Source organism: Macaca mulatta, chromosome 15 (genome assembly GCF_049350105.2).
Source record: "Macaca mulatta isolate MMU2019108-1 chromosome 15, T2T-MMU8v2.0, whole genome shotgun sequence".
NCBI lineage: Eukaryota > Metazoa > Chordata > Mammalia > Primates > Cercopithecidae > Macaca > Macaca mulatta.
Genome location: NC_133420.1, coordinates 90,781,180 through 90,798,330, shown reverse-complemented (window position 1 = coordinate 90,798,330; position 17,151 = coordinate 90,781,180). Strand labels below are relative to the sequence as shown.

The following is a 17,151-nucleotide window of genomic DNA, read 5'->3' as shown; positions in this document are numbered from 1 at the left end:
ACACGTGTATATATATATATAATACTATGTGTTTATAATTAAGAAAGTATACAAAGAAAGAAATACAACTGTGCTATTTGCATGTAGCATTTATAGAGTTAGCAGCTTTATCCTTACAGTTTCAGCAGCAGGGGTCATGAAGACATAAACACCTTTATGCTTGGAATTGCACAGAGAACTGATTAGTAGCACACCAAGCAATTATTTCAGGGGTTTAATAAGGAAACAGAAGAGAAACAACAGAAAAAAAAGAGAAAGAAAAGGAAGAAAACCTCAAACAAATGCAAAGCACAGTTCAATCAATGCAGCAAAAATAGAAACCAAGACGTAAAAATGCAAATATACTTACAAACTTCAAGCCTCAGGATAGGTTATACTCAAGAGTTGTCTTTTGGAGTTAAACAACATATTTTAAATTTTTAACTTTTCTATTTACTAACTTGTTTCCGCTACTGTCACTATTACCAAATCAGCTTGTTAACGACTAATATAACGACACGGACCCTGCGGTGTCTCAACTCCCCCTGAGCCTGAATGAAGAAGCGATGCCAGGGTTATGTTATTCCTACCTCTGACATATAAATTGGCAGGAGCGGAATAGCGAGTGCCCGCGCTGTTGGTGGCAACACACTCATATTTTCCTTGGTCAGACTCTTCACTCTGCTCAATCTGAAGAGCTCCTGTAAGGATATAAAATATATTGCCAAAGAGATGATCAGAGAAAGCTTTCTCAGTTCAGAAAGCTAAACCTCTTAACAATATGAAAAGCCCTGCAAAGCGAAGGTCCACTCAACGTCGATTCAATCTCTTGCTAAGTTGCACAGACAGAAAATGATGCGATGAGAAAAACATATAGAGATTATTTTTTTTACATCATCAATGCTAGCATTAGAAAACAATATCTCTTTTTCCAAGCAAGACTTCTAGTCATAATTAACACTCTTATTTCCTAGACTAATAAAATGAAGATGGGTGAGACTGCTTCAAGGAAGTATGGCTTTTAAATAAAACAAAAGATTAATTTTTGGTTTTGTTTTGTTTCATTTTGGTACCAAAAGTGGCGCAAAAGATAGGTACGCACAAAAAAAACCAGGCTGGGTTTTCAAGAAAGTCTTCTGCTGAAGAAAGCCAAAAATACGCAGCGAGCACAAAAAGGCTGCACAAAGCAAAAAATTAAAATTAGTCATTATAAATTATCAAAATATCACTTAAAGAAACAAAACTCCCTTAAGACATGCAGATTTTTAAGAAAAGAAAGACAGTTTTCCACGACTTACAATCATTTATTACGTTTGCTGAAAAACAAAGAGCAGTTGAATTAGAAGATTTTTAAAAAGTTAAAAGGCATGGCCTGTGCCACAAGGAAGAGCCAACCAACCACTGCTTGAGGACCCTGAGATGGATCCCCTAAGACACCCATCAAAATCCACCAGTGGGATTAGCAGTGTGGTGTCACAAAACCCCGAGAAAAATACAAAACAAGAATTACAAAAGAAATGCACACTGAGTCAAAGTATGAAAAACCAGCAATACCACATACCACCAAGAATACTGAGCACCTTTTGTTTCCATAGCCTGAAGGACGGAAGATCCAAAAATCCGGAGACGAGTAATCCAAGAAAAAAAGAAGTGGGGAAAAAAGCATTGCTGTCAGATTGGAGACGAGTGGGATCAGGTGGAAAGGGGAGTCATTCTTTGACTTTTAAGACATTAAGAGAAAAAAGAATTGAAGAACAAAAGCAAAAACCTTTTGAAAGATAAAGACAAAAAGCAGATGCTCCAGGGTGTCCTCTGCATGTCTGCCACTGTTCCCCAGACCACCTTGGCTTTGGTCCAGAACAAGAACAGCTAAGGAAGAAAAAAAATGATCTTTTTTTTTCTCCGGTTGGACAAAAAAAAAGGAAAAAGAAGAAAAAAAAAGAAAAAGGAAAAAGGAAGAAGAAGAAAAGGAAAAAAAGAGGGACAGATGGTACGCTGTGACTGGTCTGTGGTCTAAAGACCTGGATATGCTTTCTTTGAAGCATATCACAACTTAAATAATCATTTTCATAAAGAAAGAAATGAACAAAACAAAGAGAGAAAGAAAAAGGAAAGGAAAGTTCACAATATGAGAGTCACTGATCATAACCAAACAGTACAAAGGAAAAAAAAAAAAAAAGTCGATGGACATTATCGGAATGATACTGAAAACAGGACAAAGATGAGAGGGATGAAAGGACAGAAAGAATGAGTAAGATCATTCTGTGAACGTTAGTTCAGCACTCTTACCTCTTATTGGTGTACCACCTGGGTGGATAATATGAATGCAAATAAGATTAGAAAGAAGAAGCATTAGTACGAGAAGAAGGAGGCTAGGGCTGGGGAGAAGAATTAAATTAGATTTACAGAATTAAATAAGGTCTTAAAAGAAACTTGAATTACTATATTGGTAAAACAGGAATATATTAGATAGTATTATTAGATCATAAAAAACAAGTTGCATTATACCACAGAGGGTAAAGACCGCAATAGGCAGCATTGCCTTTCTCAGAGAAGCAACTGAGTTCTCAGGTCTGGGGTCATATAGGGTTAGAATTGTATCTTATATGCCTCATATCTCTTAAAAAACACTAGACAATATTTTTAAAGACATAGTTTAGGAAAACACTGGCTAATCTATTTAAGTATATATATAGATATGCATATATATATATACTGTGATAGGAAACACTAAAGACTAACTGGAAACAAACACTGTTGATTGGATATCTTATACTACTTGCTATGCTACATTGGTGTGCCATAACTTGTGTACTATTTAATTTTTCTACACAGTGTTCTTACGATAACAGTTCTGTGGAGGTGTGTGTGGGCACCACTACAGAGATCTGGTGTCTACACTGACAGTTAGTAAAATGCATGCCATGCATTTTATTATTAATAATAATAATATTCTGGATATGGAAATTAGTGGGGTTGAAGTGCGCTTCAGAACTAAGCACTTACCAATAGATTCTGGAGATTTAAATACGGAGAGAAGAAAGACAGCATAAAAATATTATTATATTCCTTATAATTTGGTACAAATTTTTCAGAGTTAAAGCTTTATATACTAAATCATCTATGTTACATGTGAATAATTAATTCTTTATTTACAATAACAGAATGCTAATCTACACAATTCTGCTGACAACAAGCAAAAGAGGCAGTTAACAAGACGCTTTAACATCACAGGACAGGTCAAAAGCTGAGAATTCTGGGAAGACAGGCAGTTAAACAACTTAGAATTCTATACCAATATTACTACCAATGTCAAAGTAAACAGCTTATTATTATATGTCCCTATGAAATTACCTAGGGACAGGCTCTAAAATTTAAGAAATTTAGAATTATCTCTACTTTTAATCTAAGAGAGCAAAGGCATAAACTTGGGATGGGAATGGGAAAAAGAGAAAAGGGTAAAGAGAGAGAGAAAACAGCAAAAGCTGGAGTCTACACCAAAAGCAGACTTCTGTAGATCCAGTCACTGGAGGGTTCAAAAACCTTGATGGGCGCACACTACTGTGGCTAACGTGTAGAAAATGTTCACTCACAATGACATTATCATAGTATTAATAAAAATCCCCTCCTTTTACTGGTAAAGACTTTAAAAAAATACATCTGGTTACTCATGAGATAACGTTTCTGTGTTTGATGTATTAGTGAAAAGAAAGCAGATGTGCCCAGACTTACTAAACTTTGGTACTTTGATGAGTTCAAATGTAGAAAAGACAGCAGAAAACATACTTTAATAAAATTGAATCATTTTAGGGTTTAACATGAACATTTTGTTTTTTAATGGATACAACCATTGGAACTCCTTGCAAGCTCTGAATGAAGTCCAATGTTGAAATAAATTTGTTTCAAAAGAAAACAGAGAAAGAAGAAAGAAAGAGGAGAAAATGGATCCATTAAATACTGCGAAAAAGCAGTAAATTAAAAAATTATCAAAAATACAGTCACAGCAGTGAGCAATGTGGATTAAACAGAAGCTGCAAAACACACAGAGAAAAGGAGAAACACAGACTCTGAAACAGGCTATGACATCACAAACATGGACCACCCATTAAGTAACAGAGAAAGAGAAGAGGGAGAAAAATCAGTACCTAGAAATAAAAAATAAATAAAATTAAAATTAAAAATAAAGAGAGAGAAAAATTAAAAAAAAAATTCTCTAGGAGTTAGTAGAAACAGTAACAAGACCCTACCTGATCGTAACTGCTTAATACGACCATTGTTGTTGCTTGTGTCCACAGGTAAGAAATCTTTAAACCAAGTGATTTCTGGATCCGGATTACCACTGGCTGCACAAAGCATGGTGGCCGTGCGAGTACGCTCAACCACCTTCAACTGTGGGCCCATGTCAATGGTAGGGAAGCCCCTGGGAATTTGATCTTCTGCAAGACAAAAGGTGATAGAAACATTCAGTTAGTAAGTCAGATGCTCCAAATTCAAGAGATTCCCCAAAAATCTCTCTTTACCTTATTCAGTGCTTGTTGAGAACCTAACACAAACCAGGCACTAATAAATTAGAACGCAGTCACAATGCTGTTACTGATCGGAAGAGTAAACAGTCTACGTAAGAGGCGAACAGACTAACACAGAACTCAGATGGGGCTGACTCCGATGAGGGGATGCAGTGAGAGCAAAGAGGGAGAAATAGGTATAACATTTGTGCTTGAGATCAGTGAGTAGAGGAAGCTTTGATTTAAAGTTGGCATTTAGGAAAAAGCACAATCGGCCAAGTCACAAAAAGGGGAGAAGGAGATTTTAGAAAGATCCGGGAATGTCACAAGTGTAAGCATCGAGGTAGGAAAGGTTTTGCTGAGAGAAGCATGGAAGCCAGCAGTGCCAGTGTGGAGAGTGCATAGGGAACAAGCGGAAGCTGGATCATGCTATCTCTTTCAAAGCTGGTATGTTTTTCTTGTAACTCTATTTTCCCACACAAGCATAAGGTTCAACCCAAATTGATTACTTTGTAAGAGTTTCAATTAACCGGAAAATTGTCTGAGGTTGCTTTACAAAAGAAGAGCAAAAGCAACTCCTTATGAATGGCACAAAAGCACATGTTCCTTACAGGGATAAGAGAATGCTTTCTTCCATCCCAAAGACCTGCACCATTTTCAGTAATTAAAAAGTTGAAATTCCTAAATTTTGAATCTCCAACTCACGCAAAATTCACTTGCTACCCACATCAAAACTGTTCCAGATCCTAGCTCTTGAGAAATTAAAGTCGCTTAAATCCCACAATCATGCTCCGCACTGATAACTGACATCGCCGGCTCTTCTAGCCAGGATTAGAAAGGTGTGTTCTATCTAAGCATTGAAGGAATTTTACTCAGATGGGTGGCAATTATCCAAATTAGAACATGGCCATTTGTTTGAAGATCATGAATGTTTTAAATTATACTTTAAGTTCTAGGGTACATGTGCACAATGTGCAGGTTTGTTACATATGTACACATGTGCCATGTTGGTGTGCTGCACCCATTAACTCGTGATGATGAAATATTTTTACTTTCAATTGAGTCTGGCATTGATTTAATCAATACCCCCTCACAGCCACTGATAAATTTTCACAAGCCACCAATTCTAAAATGACTGGAAAGCATAAACAGCAGCGAGGAAAACATTAGATATCATCAGATCTGGCATATCGCTTCTTCCTGGATGCCTCCTACAAGCTCCAGTATAATCCCTGAATCCACAGTTGATGGTGAATCTTACCAAGGTTATGTTACAATTTCTAATGAAGAAGCTCCATTTTGATGCCTCCACCGTGTTGTCAGTCAACAGTACGTGTTCTCCAATTCTCTCCCTCTGGAGCCGAGCGGTAAACGCAGTCTCTTAAACCTCACTGGCAAAGTCCTTCTCAATCAGGTCTCAATTTCCTCAGCCTCTTAGGGATCGCCTCTCTCATAGGAAATTTTTCTTCCCCCCACATTGAAATTCTCACCACTTCCCAGACAAATCATGTCTGCTGGGTACTCTATGCCTCTAGGAAGCCATGCAGCCAAAGTCACCTTCTTTGTAAATCTTTTCCAAATCCTCTCAAACATATTTCATTCTTTCCTCCTCAGAGCTACCATAGCAGCGGCTACTCAAATCCACTGTCTTGTACTTATTAACTCGCAATTTTATCCCTCCACACCAGGAGTTCCTCCATGTCTCATCTGTATTCTGCTCCTTTGTCATCGTACACTAGCCTGGGTTTCCAGATTTTAAGAGAAACTCCAGTGATTCCCGAGCCTAAGTATGAATATATATCAGTGACTGTTTAAAAATATATATATATCCTACTATGCAGAACTTCTGGTAGAGAGACAACCAGAAAAATAGTTAAGGACCGGAGAGATTTTGAATGCGAATGGTGAAAGAATGTAAGATTCTACCAAAGATTAAAGCTCCCAAGAAAGAGAAATTTCACTGAACAACAGGTGCAGTTATTGTAAGATAAAATTGATGGACTATTAAGGAAAAGTGTAGACTCTGGCTCTCCTGCTGGGTAGGGTAGAAAGTATATATTTTTCACTAACATAGTCTGTGAAAGACCAAAAGAAGCTGAGGCAAGTTTGATTTGCCACCTGATTCATGACAGAATACCTTCCTATCAGACCAGGTAGTTAGGACTGGGTACTAAAGACACTTATAAAAATAATTAACTGCAATGAGCTAAACTTCACTTAAGTTGAAAGATGTGGCTCATTTGTGGAAGCAGTAATATGTTGTTTTTGTGAATGTTTACACATCATCAGCCAAGCAGAGGTCTACAGTAGATAAGTGTCAGGAACAGTAGTTAAAAATTGAATTTCAAGGCTCCAAGAGAAAGTTAAAAATTAAAAGTGGGATGCAAATCAGGCTATGCTGGTTTTAATAATCTATTCCACTTGAATTTCATCAGGCTGTTCTTTATGTCTTTAAAGGTTTTGCCAATATATTTATATCAACAACATAGTTCTGATGTTGTATGGGGGAAAAACAGCAGAAAGATCAATAGCTGCTATACCACACACATTATATTATTAAATAGCTCACTTGGCAGCTATTGACACAAAGTGCTTCAAAGGATAAAAGTAATTTACCTCAAGTGCTCCAAAGCCAACTATACCGCCTTCATAGAAATGAGTTTCTGAAAAAGCTCTTAGATTTTGTTGTTGTTATGTTCCATTTTTAAAGCAACCAACTTAGGTTAATCAAAAATCATCATGGGATTCCTGAGTGGTTTCTGTATGTCCTAGGACACTGTATCTCTCCCATGGTGTTTAAGCACCAGTTACATTTGCCTGCATAAATATTGCTCTGCTAGTCATCACTTTTCTTCTACAAGTTCATCTCTCAGAAGAACTGAGCCAATATTCAGTGCTGATCAGTGGCAAGTACCAAAGGCTTAAGAATTGTTGAGCCACTTACTAAAGGCTCTTACCAAAGAAATCTAGATTTAATAACCGTTTATAAGAAATAAAGTCCTCACCTTGGGGATAGCCAACAAAATTGACTTATGCCCTCCTGAAAAGCGGTCTAATACATTTTCATGACCTTTCTTTTCCTTCCTGGCTCATAAAGAACACTCCAGAGCCCCCTTTTCATAAACACGAGTGCACAACAAAGATAATCTTTGTTGCATACTAATGGGACAGAAAATGTAAAGAGCGTTCCTTTCTTATTTTTAATAAGGGTAATTAAATTCTATCCATCCCCCCCTTTGCACAGAATCTCTTTGAATGCACTTTCTTCATTAAATTTTCATGAGAAACATCACAATGTAACAGATTCAAATAGCCAGAGCCGTTACATGTTGACAGTTGTGGCTTGTTTCCAATTTGACTGTCAGGTATTTGGCAATAAAACTCAGTATTCAACATAAAACAAACTGTAGAAATAATGAAATTTCTAATTGGAATGCTTATCTCCGTGGGTGTAGTTTAGAAGATGTTAATTGCTTTTTTCTTCATCCTCTACATTTATTAGTGATTTATATAAAACTGCCTTGACCATTTGATAATCAATTTTGACAGCTCCTCAAATGTGTGGTACGAGAAACTTGGGAATCAAATCAATATCCTTAATACCTTAACCACACAAACTTTCACAGGAAAAAGCAGCTAGCAAAAATTAACAAACTGTCAATATGCTAGTAGCTTTAAACTTTTACATGAGGTGAAAAGAAAAACTTTTTGTCCTATTCATTAATGTGCTCATTAAGCTTTAAAGTGCCTTACTTATCACTGTTCCATATTAATATTCAATCATGCAGAATTAGCTACTAATTCATCAACAATTTAAATCAGACTTGACCTTCACAAAGCCATTTGGTCTGTCATTTTGAGAGGCCATTAAAGGGCAGATTACTACATACTTGTGCTTAGTGAATCATAGAGTCATACATATTTTGTTTGGAATGGCAGCTATAATAGACCTGGAAATATAGCACATTCTTTGAATCTGTTGGTGTCTTAATGAAATATGCTGATACGAAACTTTCAGTTCCATTAAGGAAAGAGAAAAAGGAATGTGAGCATTTTTCAGAGTTAACTTCCCATTGTTGTAGAACTTGTTAACAACCCTGACCTTACCCAGGACTTGAAAGGAACAAATTTATGAGGAAAACAGTCTGACATTGTTTTGTAGGTAGTCATGCCTTACATATCTGTGGAATGATCAAGTAATAGGTTTTGCATAATTTCCTCAGTTAAACTGTTTTCATTGTTCATGCATAAACAATATTAATGATGCTCTTACTTTCACTCCACTTTCACAAACACTGAATCTCTTCTTTGAAAGGAAGCCAGGAAATTCTAAATTGCTTGCTAAGGCTACAGGCCTCTTCCAAGGTGGTCCTAAGTAGCCCTTCTTGCCTAATCTTGCTAGGGCTCTTGCTGCGTGAATTCAACCAGACTAGTCCTTTGACTCTAATCCCAACTGATTTAAATAAGTCTTTAATAAAGAACTGTTTGCCATGGTCTTTGGAAAAATCCCAATTTTTAAGATTAACACAAATATGTTTATGAAGAAAAAGCATGTCAATTACATCAATGGTATGCTTCTTCAAGTGCAGTATTTAAAAATTTGGCAAGTATACTTGAACACTTAGATATCATTGACAATACAGAGGTTTTGGCAGTAATGGCAGTACAATAAAACAAAAACACAATGTGGATGAAGAGACAAGCAGCTGTTATCATGAAGCATTCATCCCCTGGAATTACTTTTCTAAGTTTCAAACAGTTCAGAGTAGCTCGTCTTTAAAAGTCCCCAACTACTGTTATCAATAAACCCTAATAATAGTCAATATATAAGTGTGAACTCTTACAAGCTCACAGGAGGGGGTGGAGCTATTTGTTATTTCCTTTGTAACCTTTTCAATGTTCAACAAATACTCACAATTAGACATTTTTATGATGCTTTGACAATTACTTTCTCAGCACTCACTCATGAAACATCTCTCAATCCTCCTGGAATGTCATTCATTGAAATACCATTCCTCAATGCCATTCATTGAAACAGCCATTCTTCAACTATTTGTGACTACACATTTGGCCTCCTTGATTTGAGTATCAGTCTATTAAGAGGCAAAACCATCTTATAGTCTCTCTCTCTCTTTTTTTTTTTTTAGTGTCATAAGGAGTATTAGACTTAAAGACTTATAAAAATGGCTGTTTGTGACTTTGTTTTCACAATCTTTAGTTTTATCTGTCAGCAAGTGATTTTCCTCCCATTGAGAATACACAATTTATGCTTTCCTTCCTTAATTTATCACAGTTGCCATGTAAGAAGCACACAATTTAGTTCTTGCTTTCTTCATTTTACAGGAGTGTTTCCCTCATATATTGGTTGTAAGTTCCTATGTGTCAAAAGCATGACATGACAAAACCACAGGTAAAAACACAATGAACCTGAAAAGAACACAATAGAGTATTATCTATATTCTACTGTTATTCTATCTATAGAATAATGGTGGAATTCTTCGTGTTCAAACTAATGGCTGAAAAATAAAAAGCCCAGCAGTGAACTACTCAGTTTTTTGTTGAGGCAAACACTGTGGGTCTTCCTTCACTGACAGGAATAAAGATTTCTAAGTCACTGGGTATCTTATGGTCTGAGGCATTTATATACTCTCACAGAACAAGAGTGATTTCTTTTCTTTGAAGGGTGGAAAGACTGAGTGAGAAAAGTTTTCAATAACATAAGAAAACAAGGAAAATGATAGACTAAATATGCAGCATATTTTTAAAATGAAAGTCCTAGCTGATCATATATATACATATATATGAAGCCTATATCTATGATATATATGAAGATATATATGATATATACATGAAGATATATATGGGCTTCATATATATGTATGGGCTTACATATATATAAACATGTATGGGCATATATATATATATATATATGGACTTTTTCACCTGTCAGAGAATCAGTACTGTTCTATGCAGCAGAAAGTCAGTGGATTTTTATACTTAAGAAAAAGTACAAACTTTCTTGGAAAATTAAAATACATATTGGTCTTAAGGTGGTCAAATAAGGTAGATAAGATACTATAAAATATTTTATGAACGTTACACTATATATTGAAACAAGAAGATAATTTGAACTATTAGTTCTAAAAATCTACTGGATAGTCAATAGAAGGCATCATTCATTCTACAAATATTTATCGAAGGCCTCCTTTGTGCTGGACTGGGCCAGGCACTGGGTATGAAGTAATCTAGAGAATCTCTATATTGTTGTGATTTAATTGTATCCGCAGGATAATTAGCTTCTTTGAAAGTAATAATAGTACCAAGTACATACCCAGGAGGATTGAATTAGATAATGCATTAAATATGCCTAGTGCTGCCTGGCACTAGTGTCTGGCATCTAGTAAAATACTAGCATATATGTACTTGCTTTATCCCAAGCTCCAGCAATAGATCTAAAGGGATCAGAGGCATGAGACTCTAAGGCTTGATAAAACAAGAAGTGCAGCATAAACTGCAAATGAGAAAATATTCTATGTAAATCATAAAAAAAACAGGGATTATCTAGACATGCAACTAAATTTAAAGGGTAGTGTTTGTGCCAAGTAATCTCTTTAAAGCTAATAAATGCCCTCTTTTCCCTTTGAACAAGATTTTAGGCTCTTTGATTAATCAACAGTACAAACAAATAAAATTCATATTGTCAGAGGATTTCTTCCTAAAAATGAATTTTAAAAATAGCTCTAAATATTTGGGATGTCAAAGGTTGTTGTGAACGACTGAAAAGAGTGGAACCAACTGCTTTTCCCTGTATCATGGCAGGCATTTTTCTTTTAATTATTCAGGGAAGGGGAATTAAGTATTCCTCGTCCTGGGGAGTAGGTCATGTTAAGAAGCCTATATGGTTTTCTTAAAGAAAATAATTTTTTAAAAGATGATACCAAGAAGTCAGAGTTTTGTTTTTTCATCTCAAAAGTTTCTTAACATTCAGAAAATAACTGGGGAAAATTATATAAATCAAGAAACACCTCTGTACAAAGTCTCCATAAGCTAGTTCTAATAGCTCCATTCATTTTTCAGCTCTGGAGATAGAAATTCTCTCAATGAGATTTGTCTAATGTGATGTTCTTACTAAACCCCACCTTTAACAGAATGGAATTAAATAAGAATATCATATTAAACAAATTTAAAATTGTACATACTACAAAGCACTATAATGGCCAGTATCTCTAAAATACAAATATTTGAACGTTATTAGAGTTCCTTGAGGTAAATAAGGATGGTATCATTATCATTTTTTGTGGCTACAAAACAAAGACTCAGTAATATTGTTATTTTTTCATATCCTACATGTAGTTAAAAAAAAAATTAAAGTCTTTCAGCTCTAGATTTGGTGTCTTTTTATTGTGTCATGTTTCCTCTACACAAATTGCTATTCTTCATATAAATCTTCATCACATAGTGATGAAACTCTTAGTCAGAGTCAACTCATGATGAATGGGACAACAAAAAAGTTTGAATACTTGGTCATTCTTTACTTTTATGCTTTAAGCAGCATGGACTAGATACGCAAGTTCCATGGGATGTAATAACACTTTAAAAATAGATCTACATTTAAAAATCCACACATATACATATATACATACATATATACACACACATATATACATATACACACACATATATACGTATGTATATGTATATATACTTACATATGTGTGTATATATAGGCTTCTCATTCCCTCAGGATTGGTACTAGAAGCGACAGAATTCTGCCGTGTCTGTTAGCCAGTACAAGGTAGATGAGAAATGGAAGAGCATGAAAAGGCTGATAAATGTCAAGTAATTTTCCTAGAGAGCTGAGATTCAGTAATGTGCCTATACCTTTAGCCCTTCTGTAATTTCTATTTAATTATCTAGGAAGGGCTGTCAATGGTGGGCCTTCTGCCATGAGCAGACACCAAAAATCAGTAGGGAGACCAGAAAAGCAGATATAAATAGACCTAACATATCTACCCTACGAATTTGGGCCACAAGGTCCCTCTTCTGTTATATAGGACTAATAATGACTACTCCAAAGCTTTGTCTGGACAGGGAGACAGATCAGTGTCTCAGAGGCCGGAAGGCAGAAGATTATCATTGGTGCATTTGCTACTTTGTTGAACAATGAGTTTTCAAGTCATTATATTTCAAAATGAATCACAGTATCAGGCTACAAACAAGAACCACCATTTTCTTTCCAGAATACAGTCCTTGAAGAAGAGAAAAAAACATTCTTTTCTTAAAGGAAACAGTGTAAATAAAGCTTTTATTTTCACCATTCCAGATGGCAGCAGGGTATAATTTGTACTGTGTTGACATCATGACCATTATTATTCAAAGTCAATTTTCCTGTAAGTGAATTGAATAAGGGACTGAAAACAGAAAAATAAAGAGCAAAGAAATAAAAGCCAAATCGATGTTTCCTAGCAAAGTTGGGCTCTTGGGCCATTATCAAAATGTTATGCATATGAATAAAATTGAAAAAATCATATAAATAAAGTAGTTTCTAATTACAAATCAAATGCTAGTCCAGTCAGAAAGAAACTATATAAAGCAGGAAAAAAACTGCCAGTTAATACATGACATTCCAAATGGAATATGTAATAAATATAAGATCTGTTCCCAAAAAAGTAATTATGAACAAGATACAATAATTTTTTGCCACGGTCCTCTTTGCAAGTTATTACATACAGATAGTATGCTTGTCTTAATATGGCTATAAATCAATCAGCTAAGCTTTTATTTCAGAGTAGATTTAGGTATCTCTTAAAGGCAGTCACTGGATACAAGAGTCTCGAAAGATTTCTCATAGAATTATGCCATGCAGGAATAGAAAATTGGACATTGATAAGCTAAGAGCCTCATTAGCAGCTACTAAATATTCAGCATACCAACCAGCTACCCACAGAGCATTCCAGAGCAAAGCTCCATTTTATGAAATATTCCTCACATTTTGAGGAGTTTGCAAGGCACTCCTGGCAGAGAATAAAACAAACTGTTTAGAAGCAATGTATGCAATTATCCTACAAATTACGAAGTAATGTCTACATAGCAGAACATAAACCCCAGTTAGATTTAATTATGATTTGTCTAAATGTGGTAGCTCCAATATTACATTCCATTAAGTTAAGGCATACTGTTATTAGTACTTGGCCTTAGCAAATGATTACCCTTTTTGTGATTCATAATCAAATAAATTCATTGAGAAAAAAAGAAGCACCTTCTCCTCCTACCTAGCAACATTATTAATACCTGAACATTTAAGTAAATACTTAGGAATCAGGGAAACACATTTATTCCCTTCTTTGGGCTTCATTTAGATAAAATCCAATATCCATCCACTTTCACAAATCTCATTATTCCCTGTCAATTTATATTTAGCAACAAGCAGGTGTCATTATACTCACCCTTTACATCCATACAAATGTTTACCTTACTTTGAATATTCAAATAATTAACCACTTTACAGAAATGTATATTTAAATCATACAGTGAATTTTATTATTTTTAGAAAATAATTTTTTTATTCTTGTTTTTTAGAAAAAGAGGCACAAAGACAAAAATAGTAAACATGGAAAGAGACTTGGGTTTGGATCCTGCATCCATTATTTGTTAGCTTTGTAGAAAGTTACAAACCAACAAGCTCAATCAAAAGAGACTACAAAAAACATTCAATGTGGTTGCTTCACTATATTTTGGGAAATGCAAATTTTCTAAGCCATCAAATGTTATAAAAAAGGAAAATCAGAATCAATTGTGTAGTGCTGGATTGGAACTAATAGTATTGGTGTGAACACCTATTTTTAAATATATATATGTACATTTGTATATATATATGACATATACATACTATACTATATATATCATTTTAAATATATGTATACATTAATATATATATGACTTGTAAATGAGTATGCACACACAAATACACATTCTTTATATAAACTTACCAAACATATCTTCCCTAGCTGAGCCAAGAGAGGCTGGGAGAAGTAATACCCAAGAGCAGTGGTCACACCTTATATTCAGATCTTGGTTTCTAAATACCATTCTCCAGTGAAAGGAAACACTTTCCTTTTGGAAAGCTTCCCTTCAGAAAACTCCTTAGAGAAATCACTGATTCCAGTTAGGACTGGGACAAGGAAAGAATGAGACACACCTGGAATTATTCTGTTGTATAAGAAAATACTCATAGAATGAAAGGTATATATTAAATGTACACAGAAGCCAGCGTAAAGGGCTCTTATTGACCAAATATGGGACAATTTGAACAACAAAATTTAAAAAGACAATATTAACAAGTTGTAACACACTAAATAAAATAAAGACATGCATCCATACTGATATAAATAACTGAGTAAATTAAAAGTTTCAGGGGAAATAGTATCTTTACATAGTATCAAAGGGAATCCCTACATAAATTTATTAAATACAAAGAAAGCACTCTGTGAGAGATTAAGTGATGGGGAAAGTCTTAAGCATCTCCTAAATTTACAGTATGCAATTAGAAACTAAAAATGATGCTCCTTATGCTGCTGCAGATGCCAATGATAATAATTTTAAAAATGGTGCTCCCATTTACATGATTTTGCTGTATTCCAAGCACTGTCATAGTCCTAAAAATACCATTAAAGACAAATAATTTTGAAGTTTTTAATTTAAAAATATTTAAAATAAAATATGTAAAGAAAAATTAGTAACTTTACATTGGAGAAGGCTCACAGAAACAACCTTGATTAAAAAATCAAAGTTAATGACATCACCAATAGGATAATTCAAACTCATGTGCTGAGAAAAATATAACGTCACTTCGACAATATTCCTGGAAAAGAGTCATAACCTAAATATGACCACCAGTAAACATCAGCAATACCCCAAACAAGAACATTTTGTTAAATAACAGCCTTCTTATCTTCAAAACTATCATGGTCAGAAATGTCCAAGAAAGACTGAGAAACTCTTCCAGGCTGACAAGTACAAAATATAATTCTGAACTGGAGTCTCTGTGGAAAATTAGAAAAACTTGAACAGGGATAATTGGTGAAATGCAAGTAAGAACAACTGGCAAAATGTGATTGAAAGTGAATGGGGATCCAAGAATTAGATGGCTATGATGCATCAATGTTTACTCCCTGATTTTGTTAGTTCCATTGTAGTTAGGTAGGAGAATGCCTTGTTTGTATAAACCTGAGTATTTCGGAATGATAGGCAAGGCATCATGTCAGCAATTAACTCTCAAATAGTTCAGGAAAAATAAGTTCTTTGTACTGTAGTTTCTATTTTTCTATAAGATTGGGATCATTTCAAAATTTTAAACTATATAGAAGTAAACTGTTATAATTAATTCATGTTATCAGAAATACATAGACTTATTCCCATAGAAAGCTTCTGGGTAGCTAGATATACTCAAGCATTGTTTTCCCAACTCTGACAAACATTCTTAATATTTTACTTTATTTGAGGCCCTCTTGAACACCATGACTATTTAAATGACATTCCAATTGTTATTACCAATTTTACACAAATGATGACAATATCTGAAAAAAGTTAGCTCTAAAAATACGTGAATTCATATAAAATTAAGACATAAGTATTTAATTACAATGAACAAAACTGAGTGATACTCAAGAGCAAGGTGCAAGCTCATGAAAAGAAAATGTGAGAAATCAATATTCTAATAACATAATGGACATTTATGATTTTATTTAGAGTAATGATAAAGTCTGATAAAAGTTTAAGATAGAAGACAAACTTTTTGAGGGTCTTCCTTCCAATTAAAACATAATTAACTTAAGACTCAGAATAGCTTCCGAAATCCAAATTTTTTTTTTTTAAGCCAAACTTTCAAAAATTTTAGAAACAATCCACCTTCCCCTCAGCTCATCACAGCTCTCTCCTCCTGGAACAAGAACACATTCAAGAAAATGCTTGTGACCCTCTAGTCTTTAATAATGTAAGGGAATGGGATCAAGAGGAACAAAATAAAGTGACTCAGATATGTCTAAAGAACTTTTCTGAAAAGAGCATTTCACTATTTTACCATATTCAGTAACAGTTTTTATCATTTTAAAGGCAAACTGTGGTAGGTATTTGTTTTATCTGACGGAATAAAATTGATTCTGAAAACAGAGGTAATGGTAGTTTTCTTTAGAGGGTGTCTTGAAAGATAAAAAGATCAAAATCTTTAAACATCAAACATCACATATAAAATGTTTCACTGAAAAAAAATGAAAACTACAGGAACACATGAATAAGCAGTTAAAAATAACTTATATGTCTCAGAATGTATTATAGATCTATGGAGAAACATTTCCCATAAATGCAAACAATTTTCTATATTTATATGGCAAAATTCAGCCTGAATTTAACACCAAAGAAAAACCAAATGGAATTAGGTTTTTTGTTTTGTTTTTTCATAGACAGGGTCTTGCTCTGTCACTCAGGCTGGACTGCAATGGTGCAATCATAGTTCACTGCAGCGTCAACCTCCCAGGCTGAAGTGATCCTTCCACCTCAGCCTCCAGAGTAGCTGGGACTATAGGGATGTGCCACAATGCCTGGCTAAATTCTTTTTATTTTTCATAGAGATGGCTCTCACTAAGTTGCCCAGGCTAGCCTCAAATTCCTG

At 34.6% G+C, this 17,151-nt stretch overlaps 1 protein-coding gene across 15 annotated transcripts in view; it reads right to left on the bottom strand.

Moving 5' to 3' along the window:
• Nucleotides 1-17,151, bottom strand: part of PTPRD (protein tyrosine phosphatase receptor type D) — a 548,445-nt gene that overhangs the window by 209,494 nt on the left and 321,800 nt on the right. For all 15 annotated transcript variants that reach the window (XM_077966648.1, XM_077966651.1, XM_077966654.1 and 12 more), the window contains exons 5-6: nucleotides 4,227-4,415; nucleotides 570-680 (exon numbers count right to left, since the gene is read on the bottom strand). In XM_077966648.1, coding sequence (XP_077822774.1) covers nucleotides 570-680; nucleotides 4,227-4,415 — 300 coding nt within the window. The remainder of the gene's footprint in view (nucleotides 1-569; nucleotides 681-4,226; nucleotides 4,416-17,151) is intronic.